The 22686-nt window shown below is 50.7% G+C and overlaps 1 protein-coding gene and 1 long non-coding RNA gene across 7 annotated transcripts in view; one reads left to right on the forward strand and one right to left on the reverse strand.

Annotated features, from left to right (window-relative positions):
• LOC121142955 overlaps positions 1-11724 on the reverse strand; it is a 29558-nt gene extending 17834 nt beyond the window's left edge. Inside the window, exons 1-2 of one of the 4 annotated variants that reach the window (XR_005880121.1) lie at positions 11513-11717; positions 9540-9728 (exon numbers count right to left, since the gene is read on the reverse strand). This is a non-coding gene — a long non-coding RNA (uncharacterized LOC121142955). Of the gene's footprint in view, positions 1-9539 lie in introns of all 4 variants that reach the window. The other 3 variants (XR_005880122.1, XR_005880120.1, XR_005880119.1) reach the window with 3 other exon arrangements.
• A 112-nt stretch (positions 11725-11836) lies between these two features.
• Cacng2 (calcium voltage-gated channel auxiliary subunit gamma 2) overlaps positions 11837-22686 on the forward strand; it is a 131243-nt gene continuing 120393 nt past the window's right edge. The window contains exons 1-2 of one of the 3 annotated variants that reach the window (XM_040754218.1): positions 11837-12076; positions 13176-13321. In XM_040754218.1, the coding sequence (XP_040610152.1) occupies positions 13180-13321 (142 nt within the window). In that variant the 5' untranslated portion in view covers positions 11837-12076; positions 13176-13179. Of the gene's footprint in view, positions 12077-12260; positions 13322-22686 lie in introns of those variants that run through there. The other 2 variants (XM_040754217.1, XM_005066951.4) reach the window with 2 other exon arrangements.

Raw genomic sequence — 22686 nt, forward strand, 5'->3', positions numbered from 1 at the left:
TCCGCCCCACAGATGCACACACATGCATATACCACCCAAGTCACTACCCCCAATAAATGAACTGTTTTAAAATTTAAATTAAAAGCATTTCATTGCACAAGAATTATTTTTATGGCAACAGATATCATTTATAAAGTCAATACAAAAACAAGCAATTTGAGTATGAAACTATTTGTGACCCAGTTGCCACACAAAAGGTTAATGCCTACATATTTAAAGAGCAGCTATGGATTTGCAATGGCCAAGGAGGGCTGGGGTTGGACAAGATGAGGCTAGGTGGGCCATGGCACATAGCCAAGTAGTCAGTAAGCACATTAAAGATGAACAAGTCTTACTAGAAACTGGAATTGCAGGAAGTATGAGATTTCATGTTGCCTGCATCATTCAGGGGGAAATTCTAAATGATGCTAACACCTACTGCTGCAGTGACTGAAGGGGAATAGATGGCCCTGGAATTGCTGGAGAGCGCAGGGAAGTGTTACAAGGTCTGTCAGCATTGTCTATAGAAAAATGCATGTGCCCTTCCACTGAGTAACCCCACTCCTGGAACTGTACTCTGTGGGGATAAAAGCTCTGGTTGGAGAACGCTTGCACAGGGATGCCTGCTGTAGCATTGTTTAGAGCAGCCAGACGTAAAGTGAATGGCTGTCAGCAAGAAAAGATTCCATGGAGAAATCAGAGGACTCCTCCCTGTGGAAAAAAATGAGGCACTGCCATCTTAAGACTGGCCCTGAGTGCCACAGGCCCGGACAGAGAGATGAAGCCCCAGTGCCTTCTGCTGTCCCTGAGGGCATGTGTGTGTGTGGGGGGGGTGAGGTTGGCTCCATGGCTGTGGCTCTTAGGTGTGTTTTGTGACTATGCATGTGTAGAAACACCAAGCTTCCAACAAGCACATGGAAGAGGCACGAGAGAGGTGTGAGCACAGAGAGGAGCCGGGCAGAGCGAGCAGCAGAGGGTGGGAAGGGACATGGCTGCAGGCTTGAGCCAGCTGGTGGCCTTTCACCAGTTGTCTGCCCAGTGTCGCACATAAGGACCCTGGGGGCTGTGGAAGGTGCTGAAAGGCAGAGAGCCTGCCGTAGAGGAGGAGGGGTGTGCCTGACCTCTGTTGGGCTGCTGACAAAAGTAGGCTGGGTGTGATGGCATGGGGTCGGAATCCATCCACGGCTACATCTCAAGAGCTGTGTGAGGGAACACGGATGTCTCTGTCCTCCCCGGGACACCCTTCTCAATACAACAGTCCTGAGGCTTGCTGTAATTAACCCCTGCTGACCCAGATAGTTGCTAGTCAGTATCTTTCCGGAACTCTTGGATTGAGAAACACCTTCCCACAAGTCTCTGGGGCTCAGACCCCATGTCCCATCCACTACCCCCTCTCCAGGGTTGACAGATCCCCTTAGAGTAGGGCAAGCCTTGGCTAAACACCAGAGCATAGCCCAGGGAGGAAGGTGTTGGCTCAGTTTACTGAGCAGAAGGAGAAAGGCAGGAGGTTTGCACAGCCTCTCCACACTCTGGAACTCTGGCTGTGTAGTGGTCAACGCTTTCAGACAGGTGGAGAGCAGTGTGCAGACTACAGCTCTAACATTTGCTAGTTATTCAGTTTAATATGGTTACCTTCCCCGAGTCTCAGTCCCCCTCCCTACACGATTTTTATAACAGGAGAGAAGACTATACCCAGGACACAATAGGAGATTCCCAAATACACACACACAAAGCACCAGGCAAGGTTTCTCTGTGTAACCCTGAGTGTCCTGAAACTCTTTCTGTAGACCAGGCTGCCCTTGAACTCACAGAGCTCCTCTAATTCCTCTGGAGTGCCAGAATTAAAGGTGTATGCCACCACCACCTGGCTCAGGGCTGGAATCTTAACTCTATCACATCCTTGCTGTGGGTACACTGCTTTACTGTTCTGTGCTTTGAGCTGTGCGTCTGCAAAGTGAGCAACAAGGCAGAACGTGTCCTAAGGGTTTGTGGTGAAGTTTAAAGATGTTCACACAAAGTGAAGGGTACCTAGCGCACAGTCCATGCTCAGCAAGGTTTGCTGTGACCTGCCTTTCTGCTCCTCCTGCCCCACCCCCACCCTTTAAAACCAGTGCCGTGTCTATGGAGGTCTGCTCTGTTGAAGTCCTGAAAGATGTGAAGGCCAGGAGTGAGGGTGTGTCTCAGACAGAGTGCTTGCCTGGTGTGCACAAAGCTCTGGGGTTGACACACCCCCAAGCACCTCAAAACCTGGGTATGGTGGTGCACGTCTGTCATCCCAGCCCTTGGGAGGTGAAGAATCAAAAATGCAAGGTTCAGGGGCTGGAGAGATGCCTCGATGGTTAAGAGCATCAGCTGCTCTCCCAGAGGACTCAGGTTCAATTCCTAGCACCCACCTGGCAGCTCACAACTGTCTGTAACTTCACTTCCAAGAGATCTAAGCCCTCTTCTGAACTTTACACACATGATGCGCACAGACAGGCATGCAGGCAGAACATCCATACACATAAAATAAAAATAAGTCTCGGGGGAGAGGGAGAGAGACAGAGACAGAGAGACAGAGACAGAGAGAGTCGAGGTTATCCATGGCTGTACAGCAACTTTGAGGCTAGCCTAGGCTATATGAGACTTTGTTTTTTAAAAATGCCAAGGCCATATGATGATATCAGAAGCAAAGACTCGGGATCTAGGAGCCTGGGCTGGGTCACCTACAATGCAATGAGAAGGGAAGGTAATAGAGCCTGCCTAGCTGTGTCCCAAGTGCCCCTCGTCTGAGGTCTGGGGTCATAGCAGAGGGAGCTTTGGGGGAAGCAGCTGTTTGACTGACTGCCTGTCCACCGACACCAACCTGGTGGATAGAAGGACCTGCACTAGGCCAGGAGGTACTCCAGAGTCCTCCGTGACCTTGGCTGTGTGTACACAAGCTGGGTCAGCCACACACAGCCGTGTATGTGGGATTAGCCCTCAGAATGAGCTAGTGCACAGCAGGGAGACGCCATGGATGCCTCTGCTGTGGTCTGTATTCATTATTCTCTCATCACTGTGTCCAAATTGCCTGAAACAGCCAAAGGGGAGGAAGGTTTGTTTGCTCACAGTTTCAATCCATCAAGGAGGGAAGATGTGACCAGTGGACCTCTTCATCTTGGCCATCGGGGTGAGGCAGCTGCTTGTTCCCATGCCAAGGACCAGGAAGTAAGGAAAGCAGGAGGCCGTTCCCCGCCCCAGCTTTCTCCACTTCCCTCTTCCTCTGTCTACGCCCTCAGCATGGGATGCTGCTGCCCACATTCCTGGTGGGCCCCTGCCCCTCAGTTGCTCCTCTTTGGGAAGACTTTTGAGACGCACTCACAGGAGCGCCTGAACCTCCTCTCTGAGTCTAACTGACCAAGCTGACAGGGAAGACTATCATCACAGAGCTCCTACCCTGGCCTCCGATGGCTGAGGAGCGAGCAGGCAGCCAGGATTTCGCTTGCTACAGGTCTGCATCTCAGTGTGATATCAGTTCCTCGTTCTCTGGTTCCCGAGACCCAGGGAAGGATCTTTGCCAGACTCAGAACCCTCTGCAGCCCATCAACCCCGTGTGGGATTTATGCCCTTTAAGCCTGCACAGTTGGGAAAGCTGACTTCCAAGGGGCAGAACCAGGCTGTGCATTTTCCATTCCGTTGGAAGTGGGGTAAAGGGCGCCCCCTCCAAGAAGCTTTCCCCACTGTGCCATCGCCCATCCTACCCAGGGACCTCAATTAATCTTGTCCCTCCGTGGGCCTCCTTAAACTTGGCACACAATAGATACCGAGATGCACCCATGGCCCCCTTGCCTATTCTCCTCTCCTCCGAGCCCTGGACCCTCCCGGCACACTGGGGAAATAAAACGATCTGTAGCTCCCACCCACTCACCATGATCACAGCTGCCGGTTGCGTGGTCCATTGCTTAGCGTCCGCCTCTGGGAAGGTCTGTCCAGCAGACAGACACCCACTGCTTCATGTACCTATGCGCTCTACCAACTTTGACTTTCTGTCCCATACCACTTCACCAAAAGTCCATCTGCCTAAAGTCCCTTTCTGTAGGGGCCCCTTCAGCTTCTTACCGTCATCTGACTTGCAGTTACCTGTTCCACAAAGCCCTCTCTGGATGGAGCTCCGAGTGGAGCCCCACCCTCTGAGGGGATGCAGGGCCAGCCTCCTCCCCTTCCCTCACCCACATCCTGTCTCCTACGTTCTGGGTGACACTCGATTGTGTGACTCCCGTGCAGGGACCACATCTTTCCCCCTTTTCTGTTTTATTCAAAGCGCACACTGCCAATGGGAGCTTAACGTGCAGCTAATATTTATTCAGGGCTTACCATGGGAGGACTGCAAGTGCGTTTTCACGTTATTTTATTTAATTATCAGAGCAAGTACCTCCAGGCAGGCGACGCTGCCTCGCTTTTCAGACAGGGTGGGAGGTTGCCACCTTCCTGAGCTCTCACTGCCAGGAGTTATCAAGACGGGGGTCTGATCCTCAGAGACCGCTCTCCAGCCCATGTGGCATCCAGCCCTGCCACCCCAGGAGTCACCACCGTCATGATTTGAGATTCATTGACAACGTCATCTTGGATCTTTCTTCCTTGCCCCTAGATAAGCTCTGCACCACCCCAGTACCTCTGAAGCCTTCCTGACATCCAGAGACACCTTCCCCAGCCAGAATTTCCAGCCCTGCCCATGTCCTGGTGGGTTCCCCAACTAGCCATCACCACTTCCTTCTCCCTTGATGCTCAAGCCTCCATGTCCCTCCATACAAACCCAGAGGCTTTACCATTGGATCCGTGTGTGTTGATTGGGGACCTACTATGTGCCAGACACTTTACAAAAGGCAGAGATCACAGAAGTCACACAGCCCAGCTCTGGTTTAAGACCATGACGAAGGAAATAAACACCGTGGGAAGTGAGGGGCAGAAAAGGCCTGAGGCAGACTGGGGATGGGAAGCCAGTGGGGTCAGCCTTTGCTGTGTGGTTGTGCTCTGTACCTGTAGGAACTAGGAATAAGCCAGCTCCCGGAGACAAAGGTCCCTGGAAGAAGATGCTGACACAAAGGCCCCGAAGTTGGCATGGGCTATGGGCTCTAGAAACCTCCAGAAGGAAGGATGGAGGAAGAATCCAGCCTGTGATGTGAGTATCCAGTCAGTAGACCCTTCAGGACCATCCCTGTCTGTCTCCAAACTGCTCGATCAGACACATCACCTGTGCTCAGACACAGACACATCACCTGTGCTCAGACACATCACCTGTGCCCAGACACATCACCTGTGCTCAGACACATCACCTGTGCTCAGACACATCACCTGTGCTCAGACACATCACCTGTGCTCAGACACAGACACATCACCTGTGCCAGACAGACACATCACCTGTGCTCAGACACAGACACATCACCTGTGCTCAGACACAGACACATCACCTGTGCTCAGACACATCACCTGTGCTCAGACACATCACCTGTGCCAGACACAGACGCATCACCTGTGCTCAGACACATCACCTGTGCTCAGACACAGACACATCACCTGTGCCAGACACATCACCTGTGCCAGACAGACACATCACCTGTGCCAGACACATCACCTGTGCTCAGACACATCACCTGTGCTCAGACACAGACACATCACCTGTGCTCAGACACATCACCTGTGCTCAGACACATCACCTGTGCTCAGACACATCACCTGTGCTCAGACACATCACCTGTGCTCAGACACATCACCTGTGCTCAGACACAGACACATCACCTGTGCTCAGACACAGACACATCACCTGTGCTCAGACACATCACCTGTGCTCAGACACATCTCCTGTGCTCAGACACATCACCTGTGCTCAGACACATCACCTGTGCTCAGACACATCACCTGTGCTCAGACACATCACCTGTGCTCAGACACATCACCTGTGCTCAGACACAGACACATCACCTGTGCCACACACAGACACATCACCTGTGCCAGCTGTCTCCTTCCACTGTGTGCATCCTGGGGGTCAAGCTTGGGGGTCAGGTGTGGCAGCAGCTGCCTTTCCACACGGAGCTGTTAACCCTCGATGTGTTGTCACGCACAGTGCACTCTCCTTCTCCCTCACGCTTCCACACTGGCTACCCTTCACCCTCTCTGCCCTCCCCTGCCCCATCATGTGCCCTTTCGACTTGGAGTTTCCCCCCCTGCAACCATGTTATTCATTTTCTTTCATGATTTTCAGGGGTGGCTCTGCTCGTGGGGGAATCCCACACCCGCCCTCTGGCTGTGATTCATGGCTCCAGCTGGGGGTGGCAGTCCCCGGGAGAGAAGCAACTCCCCTGCAAGGATTCTTGTCATGGACACCTCCATAACAGAGCTCTGCTTCCTGCTATCCTCAGACTCAGAACAAACCACACCCCCAGTATACACGCACTGGGTAGCCCAGTACCCCAGCACCCTAAGGCTTGCTACAGAGAACTCCCTGTCTCCAGGCATCTCCTCCTAGCCCTGTGAAAACTGCCCTCAGAAGTTCCATGAATTACACTTTCCCCAGCTGCCCCCATCACACCCCAGTGGCCAAAGTCAGGCCCTTCATCTCTTGACTTCCGAATGTCTCATATTTCCTGCTCGGCAACCACAGTCCAGGCATCCAGAAAGTAGTCATCCAACAACTCCATACTCTGATAACTTTTAGATGTTGGGGCTTCCATAAGGGACAAGAGACGGGATTTGACATCCAGAGAAGAAAGGTGGGTGGCAGATAATTTGGATAATTAGTGAGAGTGTGTCAGGCTGCAAAAAAAAATCACAACAGTGGAGACAAAACAGACCTCTTTATCTGTGCCCAATTGCGTATGTGAGCAACTGCACCTTCCTGGAGGTGAGAATGAGCAGTGTCAAGACTTGAACCATATTTTGGGAGGAAATGGCAAGAACAAAGTATTGGAGCAGGCACCATTCCATACTGCCAGATGAGATTGAGCCCAGAAAGGTTAAATCCCCGCATGGGGCCACACAGCAAATAGGCAGCAGAGCTGGATTCCAGGCCAGATGCAGTTGGCTCCACAACCTCATCTGTGCAACCTCCCAGCTTTCCCCTGAGCAAGAACAATACGGCCAGTGGGTACCTGCGACCAAGGGCACTCACTTGCTTGTTGGTCTGTCCTCTGGGGTACTTGATCCTATTGCCTTGCTTTGAGTTTTCCCCATCTCTTGACCCTATGACCTTTTCTTATGACCTTGATGGATCTCCTGGTCACCAAAAAGGCTTCTGAGCCCCTTTAGGATAGAACTAACTGCTTTCTATTCTGGACTTGCATGGCTTTTGTTCATTCACTCATCAAACCCATACTGCAGACCTGTTATGTGCCAGGCAATCTTGGACATCAGTCTTAAGTTCTAGATACAAAATTAAGTGTCACAAGGGCATTGCTAAGTGGGAGAACACAGCATGGGATGCCAGATACCCATGACTGTCCCAACTGGACCATGGTGTCCTGGATCACCAGTCCAGTTGTCAAGCTCTTTGATTTGATTATTTTTATCTCAGAAGCTTCCATAACCAGAGACAGCACACATTTGGGTTTTTGCATCAGCAATTATTTTTTTAGTGTATACCTACTATGTGCTGGGATGTGTTTTGGGTTGGAATTGCAGCATGGACACAGTGGATAAAATCTCTGCCTTTGTGAGATTTGCCTTCTTCTGGGAATAGAATGGAATCAAATGAATGATTTGAATCCCTAATTAATTAATTAGCATGCAGAGGAGAGAGAGAATGAGAGCATAGAGTGGAGAGGTCTCAGAACATGGCAGCCAGGTCCGTGACGGAGGCGGAGGTCTCAGCTTCCCATTCCCCACACCCACATACATACTGGCTCCTTTCTGTGCTCCCCCACCTCAGTGTGGGTCCCTGTGCTCACCTGGCTCTCCCCAGGTGCTCCTGCCATCACACTCCCATCCAGAGTTACCCTGGCTGGCCCAGGCTGCCTCATCACTGGTATGGGGACCAACCACATCAGCCTGGCTGTCCCTTGCCCCACACGTGGTTGATGTCTTCCCTCCAGGTTATTTCTTCTGCTCTGGCCTCTTCCACCACTGCTGGGCACCTCCCACCACCGTGCCCGCATCAGCCATACTTTGCTGCTCTTCTGTTTCCTTGTAACTGTCCAGGAGCCTCTTCTTCCACACCTAAACATTCACAGGCTGTAAATGCTCTCTCCTCTCAGCTCCCCACCCCCATCTTGGCCTAACTGCTCGGTGCCCCCTCTCTCTCTTTCTCTCTCTCTCTCTCTCTCTCTCTCTCTCTCTCTCTCTCTCTCTCTCTCTCTCTCTCTCTCTCATGCGCACGTGCGCGTGTGTGCGCGTGTGTATGTGTGCGCCTGTGTGTGCATGTATATGTGTGTGTGTGTGTGTGTGTGAGCCTCCTGCCTCCCGAGTGCTGGGATCACAAACATGTCCTGCCATGCCTGAATCCTCTCCTTCACCTTTTCAGAGACTTCCCCACTTGCCAGGAGTCAGCACAGTACCTGACACGCAGTAGATACTTGAGTTTTGATTTTTAAAAAGATGAATGAATCAGTTTTATACTTGTTAGTGGCAGTCAAAGCACTTCAAAGTGTTCACATCTCTGCTGACCCACTTACTTGACATATGACCTTGGGCTTGGGATGTGACCTCTCTGGGCTTTTGCTCACCTAAAGGTCCTTAGCACATAGCTGAGGGTTACTTGACCTGATTGTTTTAACAGCATGAACACACCTGGCACCCAAAAGTTTCTCTGTAAACTGTGGCTGAGAAGCAGACAGTTCTGAGACAAGGCCCTTTCTCAGAACGCTCAGAACTGGACCAAGACTCCTAGGTCTGTCATACCCTAAGTCTGAAAAAGCCAGATACTTGCATCCTTGGGCGACTCTGTTTCCTAACCTATAAATGGGAGTAAGGTGATACCTTTCATAGGAGGGTTGTAGGATTCAGCTGGGCCAGCACCCAACAAATGTCAGTCTATAACATAGCTGTTAACATATAACACTGGTGACCAAAGCACAAGGCTTGTACCCCCAGCTCTTGATAAATGAAAATACAAGTTTCCAGAGAGGGCAAGTAGCTATCCAAGGTCAAACAACGAGAAAACAGCAGCCTCGAGCTTCAACACCAGGTCTGCTGCGCCCAAATCCCATGTTATTTCCACTCCATCAAAGAGGCATCTCAAAATAGGCCTGTGGCATTTCAGCTAATTTCCTCTAAGCCCTTCCCAAGTAACAAACTACAGCCACACAAAGCCGTTCCCTAGACATCCGCTCATCAGCCGCCAAGTGCAGGTGCCTGGTGCGTCCCAAGCAGCAAGCAGGGCCAGCTCTCTCGGGCGGCCTTTCCTGGCCTGCACAAGGACCCTATGGCTTAGAACGCATTCGGAAAGGGGGGAGAGGATGTGAGACGAGAAGTGTGCGGAAGGAGAAGGCGGAGTGCTCTGGGTGTAAACGGGGTAAGGAAATGAGAGGCGTCCCCCTTGCTTTACGCCAGGCTCTTCAATTTCTTCTGCCATATGAAGCCCACACTGGAACTGCTTGCTCATCACTTACCAAGAATCTGCCGTGGATCCAGAACTTCTTGGATTCCGAAGTCTTAACTGTGACCGCTACTCAGCTCTCGACCTCAAAGGGCTTATGGGGCAATGAGAGGATCACAGCACAACTAAGTGTGATCAAGGTGGTGACCAAAGTCATAGCCGTGTGGCAAGCGGCGAAAAGCAGGGAGTAGCTGGGACGTTTCTGGAAGAGTAGACAGGTGCTTAGAGACCCGCTTTCCAGACACTGAAACCGAGTCTTCGGAAAGCCAACTTGGGCAGAATGTGGCAGCTGTCCAAGTCCCGAGTGAAGCTGGGCCCCCAAGTCTGTTCTCCTTGCATCGGTCTCTGCTGTCCCCGTGCAGGCTGTGGGGACTGCTTCCCTCTCCCCCTACCCCTGTTGTTTTCCTGGTGACGATCTGGCCTGAAGATGACTCAAATGCTGCAAATGTTACAACCACTGTCAGCAGTTCCGTAGTTAGCAGAATCTGCAGACAAACAGAGCCCTCAGAGATTCTGCTGTGGGTGCCTTTCAAGCAGAAATCTCAGGGGTTTATTGGGAAGAGGGGAAAGGATGGAAAGAAGAATTTTTGCCTCCACTATGCATGGGCAGGTCAAAGGCAGTCAAGGTGACAGGCATTAATGAAGGGAAACCTCTTGGACACATATAAGGACACCCAAGTATCTCTCCCCGACTGTCATCCTTAAACGATCTAGGTGATCTCAGAAGCCTTGACACCTGTGCCTCGCATATTTCTTAAGGATAGCTACCCAATGGGGCTGGAGGGTGGCTCAGCCATTAAATGTTAGACTCATAACCAAAAAGTATAGGGGTAGCAGTCCAAGAAAAACACACACCCAAGCCACTACTGAGCTGCCTGTGGGATGAGCAGACCATTCCTGCCCTCTTCCCCACTGCTACTCCTGCCCTCCTAGGACAGGAAAGCAAGGCCTGAGAGCCCTTTCCCTGCAAGCCAGATCCAACTTCCACTAAAATCTCTTAGCACAGTTGCAGAGTTCTGAGTCCCATTCTCCAGATGCCAGGACCCTCTCCCTGAGCCAGAGAGACAGCTATCCATCCTCCCAAGGGCCCTTCTTGTCCAAAGAGGGAGCAGAGACTGGGAGAAAAGGAAGTTTCATGCAGAGCAGTGAGGCAGGCAGTTTCTACCTGTCACTTGGAAGGTGAGAGGAAGAAGTTGGGCAGTGAGCTTCACACCCCAAGGAGCTGTTTCTACCTCAGCCCTCTTCTGTGTACACCCTAATGTCAGAATCACTGATAAATTATCAAGCAAGTCTTCTCAAAACAAAATGAGGGGGTGGAATCAAAGCATCTCTCTACACCCTTCAGCTGACCCATTCAACTAACCGCTTTCCCTAGCCCCTCCCCCAAATGGAAAACATAACCTAGAGACTGCCTCATACGTTCTCCTTTTACTTAGTCACAAAACTGGTCAGAGAAAACATGTTATCCACAGTGTGAGCATTGCTGAAGTGCATCAATTATTTCCAGGGTCACATTAAGGGAACGTTGCACACACAGTTCAGAAAGCTGACACAGGAATCACCCCAGGCTCACAATTCTCACAGAAATGCTTTTTAAAAATCTCTTCAATCTCATTTATGAATGACGAGGGAAACTTGGAAAGATCTACACTCACCCACTTCCCCTGAAAACATTTTTATCCTTGAGATGAGTATCATGTCCCGAGCCTCAGTTACCAGCCAACCTTCCCTCATTCTTTCACACAAATAATCCTTCCAAAATGTCTACTTGTGGAAGCAAGACGTATACTTTCACAGAAGACTACAGAGCATCACAGATAGAGCTATGCACACCTCTGTTAGCCAGAAAGACACACAGATCAAGAAGGGAATGAGGAAAGAAACGCATCTGTCCAGCCAATAAAACAAAACAGCCTCCCCTCCCGTAAAAGCATCGTGGAACCCATGATTGGGGGAAAAGCACATAGAGATTGTGTTTGTAATTACCCATCCAGGTTCTATGTCCATCTCTTCCAGGTGCAAAAGCCAATGATCGAAGTTTTGTGGCAGCTGGACTGGGAGGGTTGTATTTGAAGCTCTGGGCATGTAGAGATGGACTAAGAAGGAAGCTGATCTGGAAGAAACACAGAGGGGGAGGGAAGAGGAGAGAAAGGGAGAGGGGGGAGAGAGGAGAGAGAGAGAGAGAGAGAGAGAGAGAGAGAGAGAGAGAGAGAGAGAGAGAGAGAGAGAGAGAGAGAGAGAGAGAGAGAGAGAGAGAGAGAGATTGCCAGCTACGCCTTCCTCCCAGCTCCAGGAGGCCCGGCCAGCGCTCATTCCGGAACTGTGGTACAGGAGTCGGGGGAGGCCAGGCAGCCCCGCGCTCGGCCCTGGCCTGTCCTGGCCTGTCCCTGGAGGACAGAGGCCCTGTGGCCCAGGCCCCATTCCAGGAGGGCTACAGAGCTCAGGGAGCGCACAGAGTGGGGAGCTGTCCAGTTCAGCACCACGGCGACGCAGTAGGTGGGCGCTCCTGCTCCGAGAGCTGTCCAGTCCAACACCGCGGCGATGCTGTAGGTGAGAGCACCCGGTCGCGGGGAGCTGTCCAGTTCAGCACCACGGCGATGCAGTAGGTGGGAGCTCCTGACCCGGGAGAGCTGTCTTTTCAGCAGCGCGGCGATGCTGTAGCTAGGAGCGCTTTGGCCCGGGGCTGCGCGGCCGCGAGCGGGGGAGGCGGGCGGGCCTGCCTGCTGCAAGACGCCGGCTCGCGCGCCCTATCGCTCGCTCACTCGCTGGCTTCCAAGGAGCTTTGCGGATCGGGAGAGGGAACCCCGCCTCGATTCTCCGGGAGAAACCCCCTCCCTCCCCCACTTCGCCGACACTACCCCCGCCACCAACAACAATAACCGCGGCTGCTCGTCCTGCCGCCGCCGCGCCCGCCAGCCCTGCTGCCACCGCCGCCACCGCTGCCACCGGGGCACAACCATGGGAGGCAAGACCCCCGCACCGGTGCAGCTGAGCTCGAGGGCTTGCAGAAGACTGGACAGTCTCCTCTGAAACGGAGGCACCCTGAGAACCACCTTCCTCCCCAAGGAAGAGAACTGGCAAAGCCACGGATTTTCATGGCGCAGGCCGCAGAGCCGCGAACGAAGACCGAAGGTTGCTTCCCGGCTCTCCCAGTCTCTAACTGTCTAGGTCCGGACCATGAGAGATGGTGTTGAAAATTCGGCTGTTCCCTGGCGCGCTGTGGAAGCCATCTCCAAATTAGCGATCACATATGGAAACTGGAGACCAGAATTTTAGGAAAAGAGATTAAGGCATCTCACTTGGGGGGGGTGGGGGGTGTCTTTTTATTTATTTTCCCTTTTTTTAAAAAAAATCGCTGCAACTGGAACAGTTTTTTGATCTCAAAAGGCAAGCCTCTCTTCCCGTGTGATCTTTATAATTTACACACTTTTCCGTGAGCTTTCTTATCTCCCTTTTTTTATATCTCTCCATATTCTCTATTCACACATATATCCATTATATTAGTAGTGGAATTACCATTCGCACCCTCACACACACGCTCCTGAGAACCAGAAGTCGGTTGGGTGTTTATATAATGAAGAATTATGGGGCTGTTTGATCGAGGTGTTCAAATGCTTTTAACCACCGTTGGTGCTTTCGCTGCCTTCAGCTTGATGACCATCGCTGTGGGAACCGACTATTGGCTGTACTCCAGAGGGGTTTGCAAGACCAAAAGTGTCAGTGAGAATGAAACCAGCAAAAAGAACGAGGAAGTTATGACCCATTCTGGATTATGGAGAACCTGCTGCCTCGAAGGTATTTGATTTCTTACCTCCTCCCCTTCCCACGCCGCCCCTCCCCTCCGCACCCCCCTCCCCACCCGACTCCAAATAAGTCCCCTCCACATTCCACCATTTTCCCACTTCACTCCCTCCGCTGCCGCCGCTGCAGATCAAGGTTGGCTGGGTTAGTTTCAGAGGAAGGAAAATCAATAGGCAACCCACACTCTCTACTCCTTGCCTTCCACCCCGTCCCCCCAAACCTCCTCATTGGGATGATCTATGCTACGGTGAAAAAACACGAGACTGTTCATAGAGTCAGATGTGCTCTGGCTGCTTTGGAGTCATTAGGGTTTGCCTTTGGGTCTAGCTTTGCCACCTATGAGGAGGGAAAATAATTTCTTCCCCGGTGCTGTTCGGCCTTTTGCAATGAAGGATCCAGAAAAGGTTCTTCCCCTTCCCCTCACTCCTCAAAAGTTGCAGACCCATCACCAACTGTAAATCTCCTTTTTAAAAAAAATCAGTTGTTTCTAAGAATCCTTATTTGGTAGGTTCTAATTATTCCAGGAGCTCAACCGAGTTCAAGAGCATTTCGTAATGTCTGTGAGCCCCGCGTATCGTGCAAGGTGGCTGGCTGTGTGAATGTGTGTGTTTTAAGGTTTACAGAGTCTATAAATGCATGTGTCTCTCACAGGAAACAAGTCCAAGTTCTAATAAACAGTGGTCACTTGCAGGTTGGGCTGAGCGCTGACTCGCTTCCACACAGAGTGACATGTCTGTCATCCAGAAGCAAGTCGAGTCAGCACGGTGCAGGCAGGAGGCGAGGGCATGGAGAGGTTGAGGGGGAATGGGAAGGCATGGGGTGGGGGTGCCAGCTGTTGGCCTTGATCTTGCAGAGTCATTGGGGCATGTGTGCTGCATGTGCCACGGGCCAAGGGGCTCCCACGGAGTAAAGGCTGGAGACCAGGGCATGAGAGAGGCATGTGCTTCTGGGACACATTAATAAACACAAGAGGAGGGAGGAAAACTCTGCAGGTCATACAAGCTGAATTTAGCCACAGACTTTAATATGAAGGAGTGCATTTGCATAGCTATATCTGTCTGTGTGCACAAGCCACCTATAGGAAGACAGGCAGAGAGACACATATGCTCCTGTGTGGAGAGAGGCTTGTGTGTGTGTTCCACTGATGTGAACCAGGACTGGAGGCCCTTGGAGGGAGCGTCGGGAAGTGAGCACTGCAGGGGTGTTTGTTAAGCTCAACGTGGGATGGTGCTGCAGGGAGTTGGGGCCAGCAGATGGGGGAGAGGAGAAAACTAACGCGGTCCTGGGGATCTAACCCATACCGAGCCAAACACTAGTCTGGGAAAGAGCTCACATCACATGCCCCCTCCCAGTGTTCTTGGTGCAAACGGTTGAGTGATGGCTGAACATGTTTTGAATAGCTAAGTGACTTCATTGAGCGATGGTCTGTTTGACGCATACTGCATTTGGTACCCTTTCTCAGTCCAAGCCCTGCCTTTAACATTCTGCAGAGACGCTCTCTGCCGAACACTCCATGCTCGTCCCCAGCCAGAGAGTCAATATCAGGAAATTAATAGGGACCGTTTTACACACACGCATTCCGCCTCTCTTAAAAAATGAAAAGCCTTTCATAGCGCCAGTCACTTGCAGTGGAAAGGCAGCTCCTGTGCAATTAAACATTTATGGCAAGCTTTGATGCCGAAAGAGAAGGAAAGGGAAGTGAGTGACGGCTGCTTTGGGGACATGACCCTGGCAGCTGTTTGCATTCCTTGGATTTTGGTTAGAGGGATAAGAGATCTGCAGCCAAGAAAAATTAGAGAAAAATCTGTATCTTTGTCTTAGGGCAAATGTAATCAGATACTGGTGACTTGGTATAAATACACTTTTTTAATCAGGGGTTTATTGGCGGATCCTTAATACTGTGATCTTTTAAACGTCTTATAATTCACAGTAGACATGCAGACTTGCAGTGGCTTTGGGTCACTTGTATATCAAAAGGCTTAAGTATTTTCATTAGAAGCCCATCTGTTCAGAGTCCTCAGCTACCCACCCCTCTCACGTTCTCTCCAGGCTGCACTCTCTTCCTCCACAATCAACTATAAAGGGTTAGGACTGCAACACTCCCCTAGAGCTGTGTGATATGCACAGGAACTGTGGGTTTGGCATTGTCCCCAGCGGCCTCCCCGGGTGCCCAGTCCAGGCATTTGCCTCCAGGCAGTGATGGGGGGGTTGGGTTAAAAGTCCCTTTTCAACGTGGAGTTGAGGCCCGTACTGGAAGAGCTAGTGAGTTTCAGGGCCTGTCTGATTTGGCTTTCCATTTCTAGAGTTTTTGTCCTCAGACTTTACAGGCCCTGGGGCCACCTCAGGAAGTCAGGCCTTGGCCACTCAGGAAGTGCTGATTTTCAAATTGCATGTACTTCCAAAATATGAGGATCATGGTTTCCTTCGAATTGGCATGCACAGCTCGTGTGGCATTGACAAGTTTGCGTCTCTGAGTATCCAGAACAGAGTCAGCATCGATGAGGATTGGGTCATGGGCGCTTCTGCTTCTTCAAATCAGGGTCTGGGGTAAGAAGGTAGACTCCCCAGAAAGAGTCCTCCGTCCAGTCCTGAACTGTACTGTGTGCCCACACCAGAGACCTGGTGAACAGGTTTCCAGTGTCTCCCTGAGAGGACGCCGATAAGGCAGCTGAAAAGCAGGCCTGGCCTCTTCTCATCCTTTGCTCTCTGCTTTCATGAGGACTTTTGTGTGTGGTCTCCTGAGATAGTTATTTTCTTTTACCTCTTCATGAAAGAAGAATTGAGAAATAGCTCCTCTCCTCAGCAGCTGCTTTTGAAGTTAATGAGTCTGCGGAAGGATGGGAAGGGACATGACCACCTGTTAGGGCTACACTCTGGGGGAAGAGAGAGATCAGGGATCACCTCGGGCCTTATTTTCCCCTCTGGAGAAAACTGAAAGCTCTGTTTGTGTGAACTTGCACTCTGGCAGGTGGGTGTCCTTGTTGGTATTGAAGCCTGTGGTGGGAGAGACAGCAGGCTGAGTGTGCTGCTGGTATATGCAGACTGCCAGGCGGAAGCCTTGAAATTGTTCAGAAAGCTGTTTTAGGAGTCCTGGAGTCGGGAGCTGAACTGACTCTTTCAGAAAAAAAGAAAAAAACTTAGTCGAATCTCCAAGAGGTCACCAGAATGGCTCGCTCCAAGTACAGCACCTCTGGACCGTAGTGCCTTACCTCTTGGAGAATCAGCCTCTGCTATAACCTCAGAGGAAGCATCATCTCCAGGGACAATAAGAGATCACTGTGTTGGTCCTCTCCAGCTCCTGTCTCCCTTTTGCCCCCCCAGGACTCCCATTCCTGTAGAGGAGGATCTAGGAGTTGGTGCAGAGACCACCCCCCATCTCAGTTCCCTTCCTTATCCCTTACCTCACTATAAGGAACAACCAAAATAATGCCCTCTGTCAAAGCTGGTGCCTTCCCCCTGCTGAACCTTCCAGCTCCTATAGCCTCAGGAGTGCCACATCTGTCTGTGCCTGGCACCTCTGCCAACCGTATTGCACCTTCGCTCTCGCTGTATGGCGAGCACCTCCGCTGTCCCTAAGTGTCTTTTCTAAGTTCAGAAACGCGTGCTCCTCGCCTGGCCTTCAAGGTGGCAGAATGTTCCAGGCCTCTCAGCGTGCACTCTTGTTTCTACAGAGGGAAAGAATAGAGCTTTTGGTCTAAGGGAGGCCAACAGCCTTTCTGCACATTCCTGCCTTTAACTGAGCCTTCTCTGTGTGTGTACACCGCTCCCTAATAATATAATATTTCTGAGATAACCTCACTTTATCTAGGTCCTATACTGTAGGAACATTGCCCACAGCAGATGCACGAGAAATATTTATCAACATTTTGATTCAGAGATTCCAAATACGATTCAAATGGATGCAAGCAATGATTAGAATGGAGAGAGAGCAAGAGAGACAAGAATGATTTGTTTTTCTTCCTGGAATTCTTTTTAAAAAATAATAATGAGTCATGAGTCTATTATAAAATAAAAGAAGCCAAAGGACTCTGTCACAGGGCTGTGCAGTTCCCAACTGGCCAAAGTGCAGGCAAATTATTCAAGGGAAGTGGGAGATAGCCATTTCTGTGTCTCTCAGCAGTTTCCAGAGCAGGGACCTCTGGCCAGACAGTGGGCATTACAATATACCATCCCTAGTCAACGCCTCCAGAGCCTTGTGTGCCTTAAGAAAACTCCCAGGTGGCTTGTCTAAAGGCCCTAGAACACATCCACCCAGACCCTAGGTTCTGATAGCAGCTTGCCAGAGAGCAGGCCCAGTGTTTCAGCATCTCTTACCTGCTAGCCAAGTCTGACTTTGCTCCCTGTACTTTATACTTTGGAAACCCATGGAAAGCTCTGGGCACCTTGGTGTGACCTGTTCATGGACACGCTTATAACAGGCCCTGTTTTATCTGCATCAGATGGAGACTTGTTGAGGCAGCTTGAGTAGTCAGGAGGGCCAAGCCCTGATCACTTAAATCTCTGCCAATGCGTCACCCTGCCCCTTTCAGGAGGACATAACTGAAATCCATCCCCATTGCAGTAACCAATTCCCAACAGAGGACTGACCAACCAGGAACCTCTTTCCTTGTGACCTTTCACTTTGGAGGTGTCCTTGGCATGACCATTCCATGGGTTTATGGCAAGCTTCAGGAACTATCCAACTCTACAGCCCCTGTACGTCATGGGCATCCTCAGAGGAAGCTTGATAGTAGAAGGGGAGACGTTTGTAGTCCTAACGGAACTGCGTTCACTTTGTGGGCTCATTTCATCCTAATGAGCCGCAGCATCTGGGGCCATCAAGCCCATCCCAGCCTCAGTTTCGTTTCCTACAGAAGCAGAAAGTATCATAACCCCACTGCGCGGGTGGTTGGGGTTAGGGCTTAAGTGACTCCGTGGGATAAGGAAGGGAGAAAGAACATTCCAACTAGGAGGACAGTTATCCCCCGTGGCTTCAACCATCTTGTTTGAAATTTCAATCAACAATTCCTATTTCCTCCTAAATCCCTTCAAATACTCATTTAATTTGTTTATTTGTGTTTGCTAAGTACTTACTGCTGTCCAGCCCGCTGTATCATTTTTTTGTTGTTGTAATCATATTTCTTTCCTGCCACTAGACTATCAGCTCCATGAGGGCAGACTGTCCACCCATCCTTGTTGGTGAATGACTAGTCACCACCAGCTAAAGGGGAAGGGAACACTGACATAGTGGGCTCTTCATATCACCCAGAGGTGGGGCTGTGAGCGAGCAGTAAAGAGAAAACATCCTTTTTTGTTTGATTTTGAGACAGGGTAGCCTGAGCTGTGCAGCCTTAGCTGTCCTGGAACTTACTCTGTAGACCATGCTGGCCATGAACTCACAGATCCACCTGCCTCTGCCTCTGCCTCCAAAGAGCTGGGATTAAAGGCATGCGCCGCCACCACCTAACATGAAAACGTCCTTTTTGGTGCTGTAAGATAAATAATAAACACTAAGACGAGGGAATGAATGAAAGTGAGGGAAGGAGAGACAGACAATGAGTGGAGAAGTTTCCAGTTTCCAGTTTTATCAGAGTATCAGGGCATGGTATAGTGGCTCACCCCTGTGTGTTCAGAACTCAGGGGGCTGAGGCAGGAGGGTTGTCACAAGTTTGAGACAAGCCTGGGCTACATAGTGAGTTCCAGGATGACCTCAACCACAGTGTGAGACCCTGTCTCTGAACAAAAATAATATTTTAAGTGTTAAAATGTCAATGGCTCGTTTTAATCTTAAGTACTTCTTTTGGCCCAACCCCATATTCAAATGAAGTTTTCATTTTAAATGTCTAGGCTAGTTCACCAGCCACACATGGGACAATCCCTGCACTGGTTCATCCTTTAGTGACCCTTTATGAAATCCCAAGTGCAAAGCCAGGGATCTGGGACCTCCTGGGAAGCAGTATCATTCAAAGTCACTGAAAGCAGGGTTCTCAGAGCCTAATTCAACAGTCCTTGCCTGTGTGTGCATCAGGTAAGCCTAGATTAGTGCCACTAAGGGGTGACACTTGGGCTGAGTTTAGGAGACTTGGAACTCTGTATGATCAGTGAGAGTCCGTGGTATTTATAAAAACGATTCTGAGACCTAGAAATCTGTCTCAGTAAGATGCTTGCCACAGAAGCAAGCCACTAGTACCACATTAAAAACTGGGTGTGTGCTAGAGAGATGGCTCAGTTGGTAAAGTACTTGTCATACAAGCATGAGGACCTGAGTTCGAATCCCCAGAACCCATGTAAGGCTGGATGTGGTAGCATATGTCTGTAATACCAAGGCTCCTACAGTGAAGTAGAAAGTAGAGATGGGAGAATCCCCAGAAGCTCCCAGGCCAGCTAGAATGATCTACACAGCATCAAACAAGGAGAGATCCTGCCGCAAACAAGGCAGAAAGCAAAGACTGGCATTGAGGATGTCCTCTGACTTTCCAAACCTGCACCATGACATGCTCTGCCATGCACACACTACAGTCTCTCTCTCTCTCTCTCTTTCTCATTCACTCTTTCTCTTTCTCACGCATGCACGCACGCGCGCGCGCACACACACACACACACACACACACAGTGGTGAGTGCTTAGAATCACTGCACAAGGGATATAGAGATGGGTGGATCCTGGGAGCTGGCCAGTCTAGCCACTCAACAAACTCCAGGCCAATGAGAGACCCTGCTCCCAAAATTAGTTGGATAGTACCTAAAGAACAGCTCCTAAACTTGAGCCCTGACATCCACATACATGTGTACACACACGAACATACCCATATGTACAAGTATACACACACACACACACACACACACAGAGAGAGAGAGAGAGAGAGAGAGAGAGAGAGAGAGAGAGAGAGAGAGAGAGAGAGAGAGAGAGCCATTCTAATTTCTGTGACATTGGCACCTTGGAATCAGAGGAAGAGGACTACCTACTACCTTGCTGGTCAAGAGAATGGGAGACAGTGTGCTGTGACCCCAAGGGGTCTCTGCAGCCATTAGCTAGTGTCCAGACACCAACTCAAAGCAACATAAAGTCAAGGAATGTGGTCTGACCAATGAGCTTCCTGACAAGAAAGGATGCAGGATGTTCTCAGCAACTGTCCTTGATGCCACTCCAGCCAGGTTCTGCTTGGGACAGAGATGAAAGTGCGCATGCCTACCCAGAGGTGTTCAGTCTGGTAGAGAAGACCAGTCAGCGAGCAGAGGACGATGGCGTGAAGTATAAGCACTTGGGGATTCTGGGAGCTTGGAGACACAGTAGGAAGTTCCTGGGGAAGGCTGAGTTTTGAAAACTGAGTGAGCAGCTAGAGAGAAAGGGGGCATTCCGGACAGGAGGGATGGAGTACCCAAGAGGGAATGCTGATGATCTGGGGGGCTGGGTGGCAGGGTGGGATAAACCTGGAACCCGTGGGGACAGAAGCGGGTCACAGAGCAGTTCATATTAGGGTAGGGTGTGAGCCAGGAGGTCCTCCTGGCCTCCCGCCTCTTCCGGTCCCTGGAGCTCGAGGGCCTAACGGGAGGTGTGGCGAGTCCACACCACTTAGAGGTTCCCTGGGAGGCTCAAGGCCTGGAGAGAGGGTGGCCGGTCCTAAGCTGTCACAGTAACGGATGAAGGGAAGAGATGGAGTGCAGCACCTGCTGATACTCCCGTCCAGACCCCGTTTCCCACTTTCCTAGAAAATAAGCTTGGTTCTGTTCCTTTCCTGCAACCAAATCCTGAATCACTGCAACCAAAAGCAACTTGAGGAAGAAGGGGTTATTTCTGGTTCCAGGAGGATAGACATGGCATGACCGTGGGGTCAGAAAGCTGTCTGATCTCATTGCACCCACCCCAGGAAGCACAGAGCGTGAGCAGGAAGTAAGGTGAGGCTATACACCCTCCAAGATGACCACACCCCCTCCTAGTGATGCGCTTCCCCAGCAAGGCTACACCTCCAAAAGATTCCGTGATCACCCCCAAACAGCACCACCACCTGGGGACCAAGTGTTCAAACACTTGAGCCTATGGGGACATTCCACATTCAAAGCACCCCAGAGGGTAAACACAGAAAGGGGTGGCCTTCCACCCCTCTCCCCAGAGCCTGGCCTATTCCCTAGGCTAGAGCTCATGCTTAGGGCATGAAAGGCTCAACTGATCCCTCAAGAAGTTCATCCTAAAAGAGAAGAGCCCCCAGTGACTAATGCGGTTGCACATCAAGGAATATATAAGTGTGGGGGATTCTAGGAGCTTGAATGGAACCACATTCTTAAAAAAAAAAAAAACCACCCAGGCAGGAGCAGCTGTTTCTCTTGTGCCCTCGTTCTGGAGGCCCCTTGGGTGCCTCCTGGCTACCATTTTGCTACAGACCTCAGAGAAGGTGATAAGTCACAGCCTTGGGTGCTGGACGCCTTTGTTTGGGGTAGAAATCCAGGGTGGCAGAGGGACTGGATTAGCGGCTCTAACAGAGGAACTGACTCAGCAGCCTGCATTTGTCTCCAAGGAGCCCCCACCTCATCCTCACTGGTTCTCGCTGGACCTCCTTGTCCTCCGGTAGGGCTTCCAGCTGCTAACAGAGTGCTCAGGCTTGCAAACAAGTCCCTGGGAGCAGTTTGCTGTGGCCTCATTCCTCCGAGAGCCAGGCTTCTATTTTGCATCCCCCCACACCTTAAACACCCAGTGCCAGTTTCTCCCTGCCCTTGCCCCTGCCCCAGGAACGCTCTTCGTGGAGGGGCTGTGCCCACCTCAGCCTTTTCTTTAGCCCAGTTCCCCTACACCATGCTCCATGTTCTCTTCCTCTGTGTAGTCACTTACTCTCTGCTACTTTCCCTTCCCAAGTTTCTCACCTTTATCAGATAAAGAACAAACCTTACCCTCTGCTGCATCCCAATAACAGCAAGCATAATGATGGTGATAGTAGCAATAGCATTGTGTACACATGCATATTCTTGTGTGCACAGCTGCCATTATTACAGAATAATGGTCACTGTGTGGGGGTGTGGCTGTTCCTTGCATGCCATCTACATTCTTTATGACAGTTCCTCGATGGCCTGAAGTTTATGAATTGGGTTGATCTAGCTGGCTAAAGAAGTCCAGCGATCGTCTGCATCCCCAGCACTTCCCAAGGATTTGCAAACACAGAGAGCATGGCTAGACCTTTAATGTGGATTCTGAGAATCAAACTCAGATCCTGTTGCTTGCACAGTAAGCTTTTCTACCAACAGAGCCTCCCACCCACAACCATTAGCATGCCTTGAGTGCCTCTTTTCTACTAAGAACTGCTGCTGATATTTCCCAGACGTTAGCTCTCATCTAAACTTCACAGAGCTGAAGAGATGAACCCTGGTTCACATCACCCCTATCTCAAGAAG

Source organism: Mesocricetus auratus, unplaced genomic scaffold (genome assembly GCF_017639785.1).
Source record: "Mesocricetus auratus isolate SY011 unplaced genomic scaffold, BCM_Maur_2.0 Super-Scaffold_100010, whole genome shotgun sequence".
Taxonomy (NCBI): Eukaryota; Metazoa; Chordata; class Mammalia; order Rodentia; family Cricetidae; genus Mesocricetus; species Mesocricetus auratus.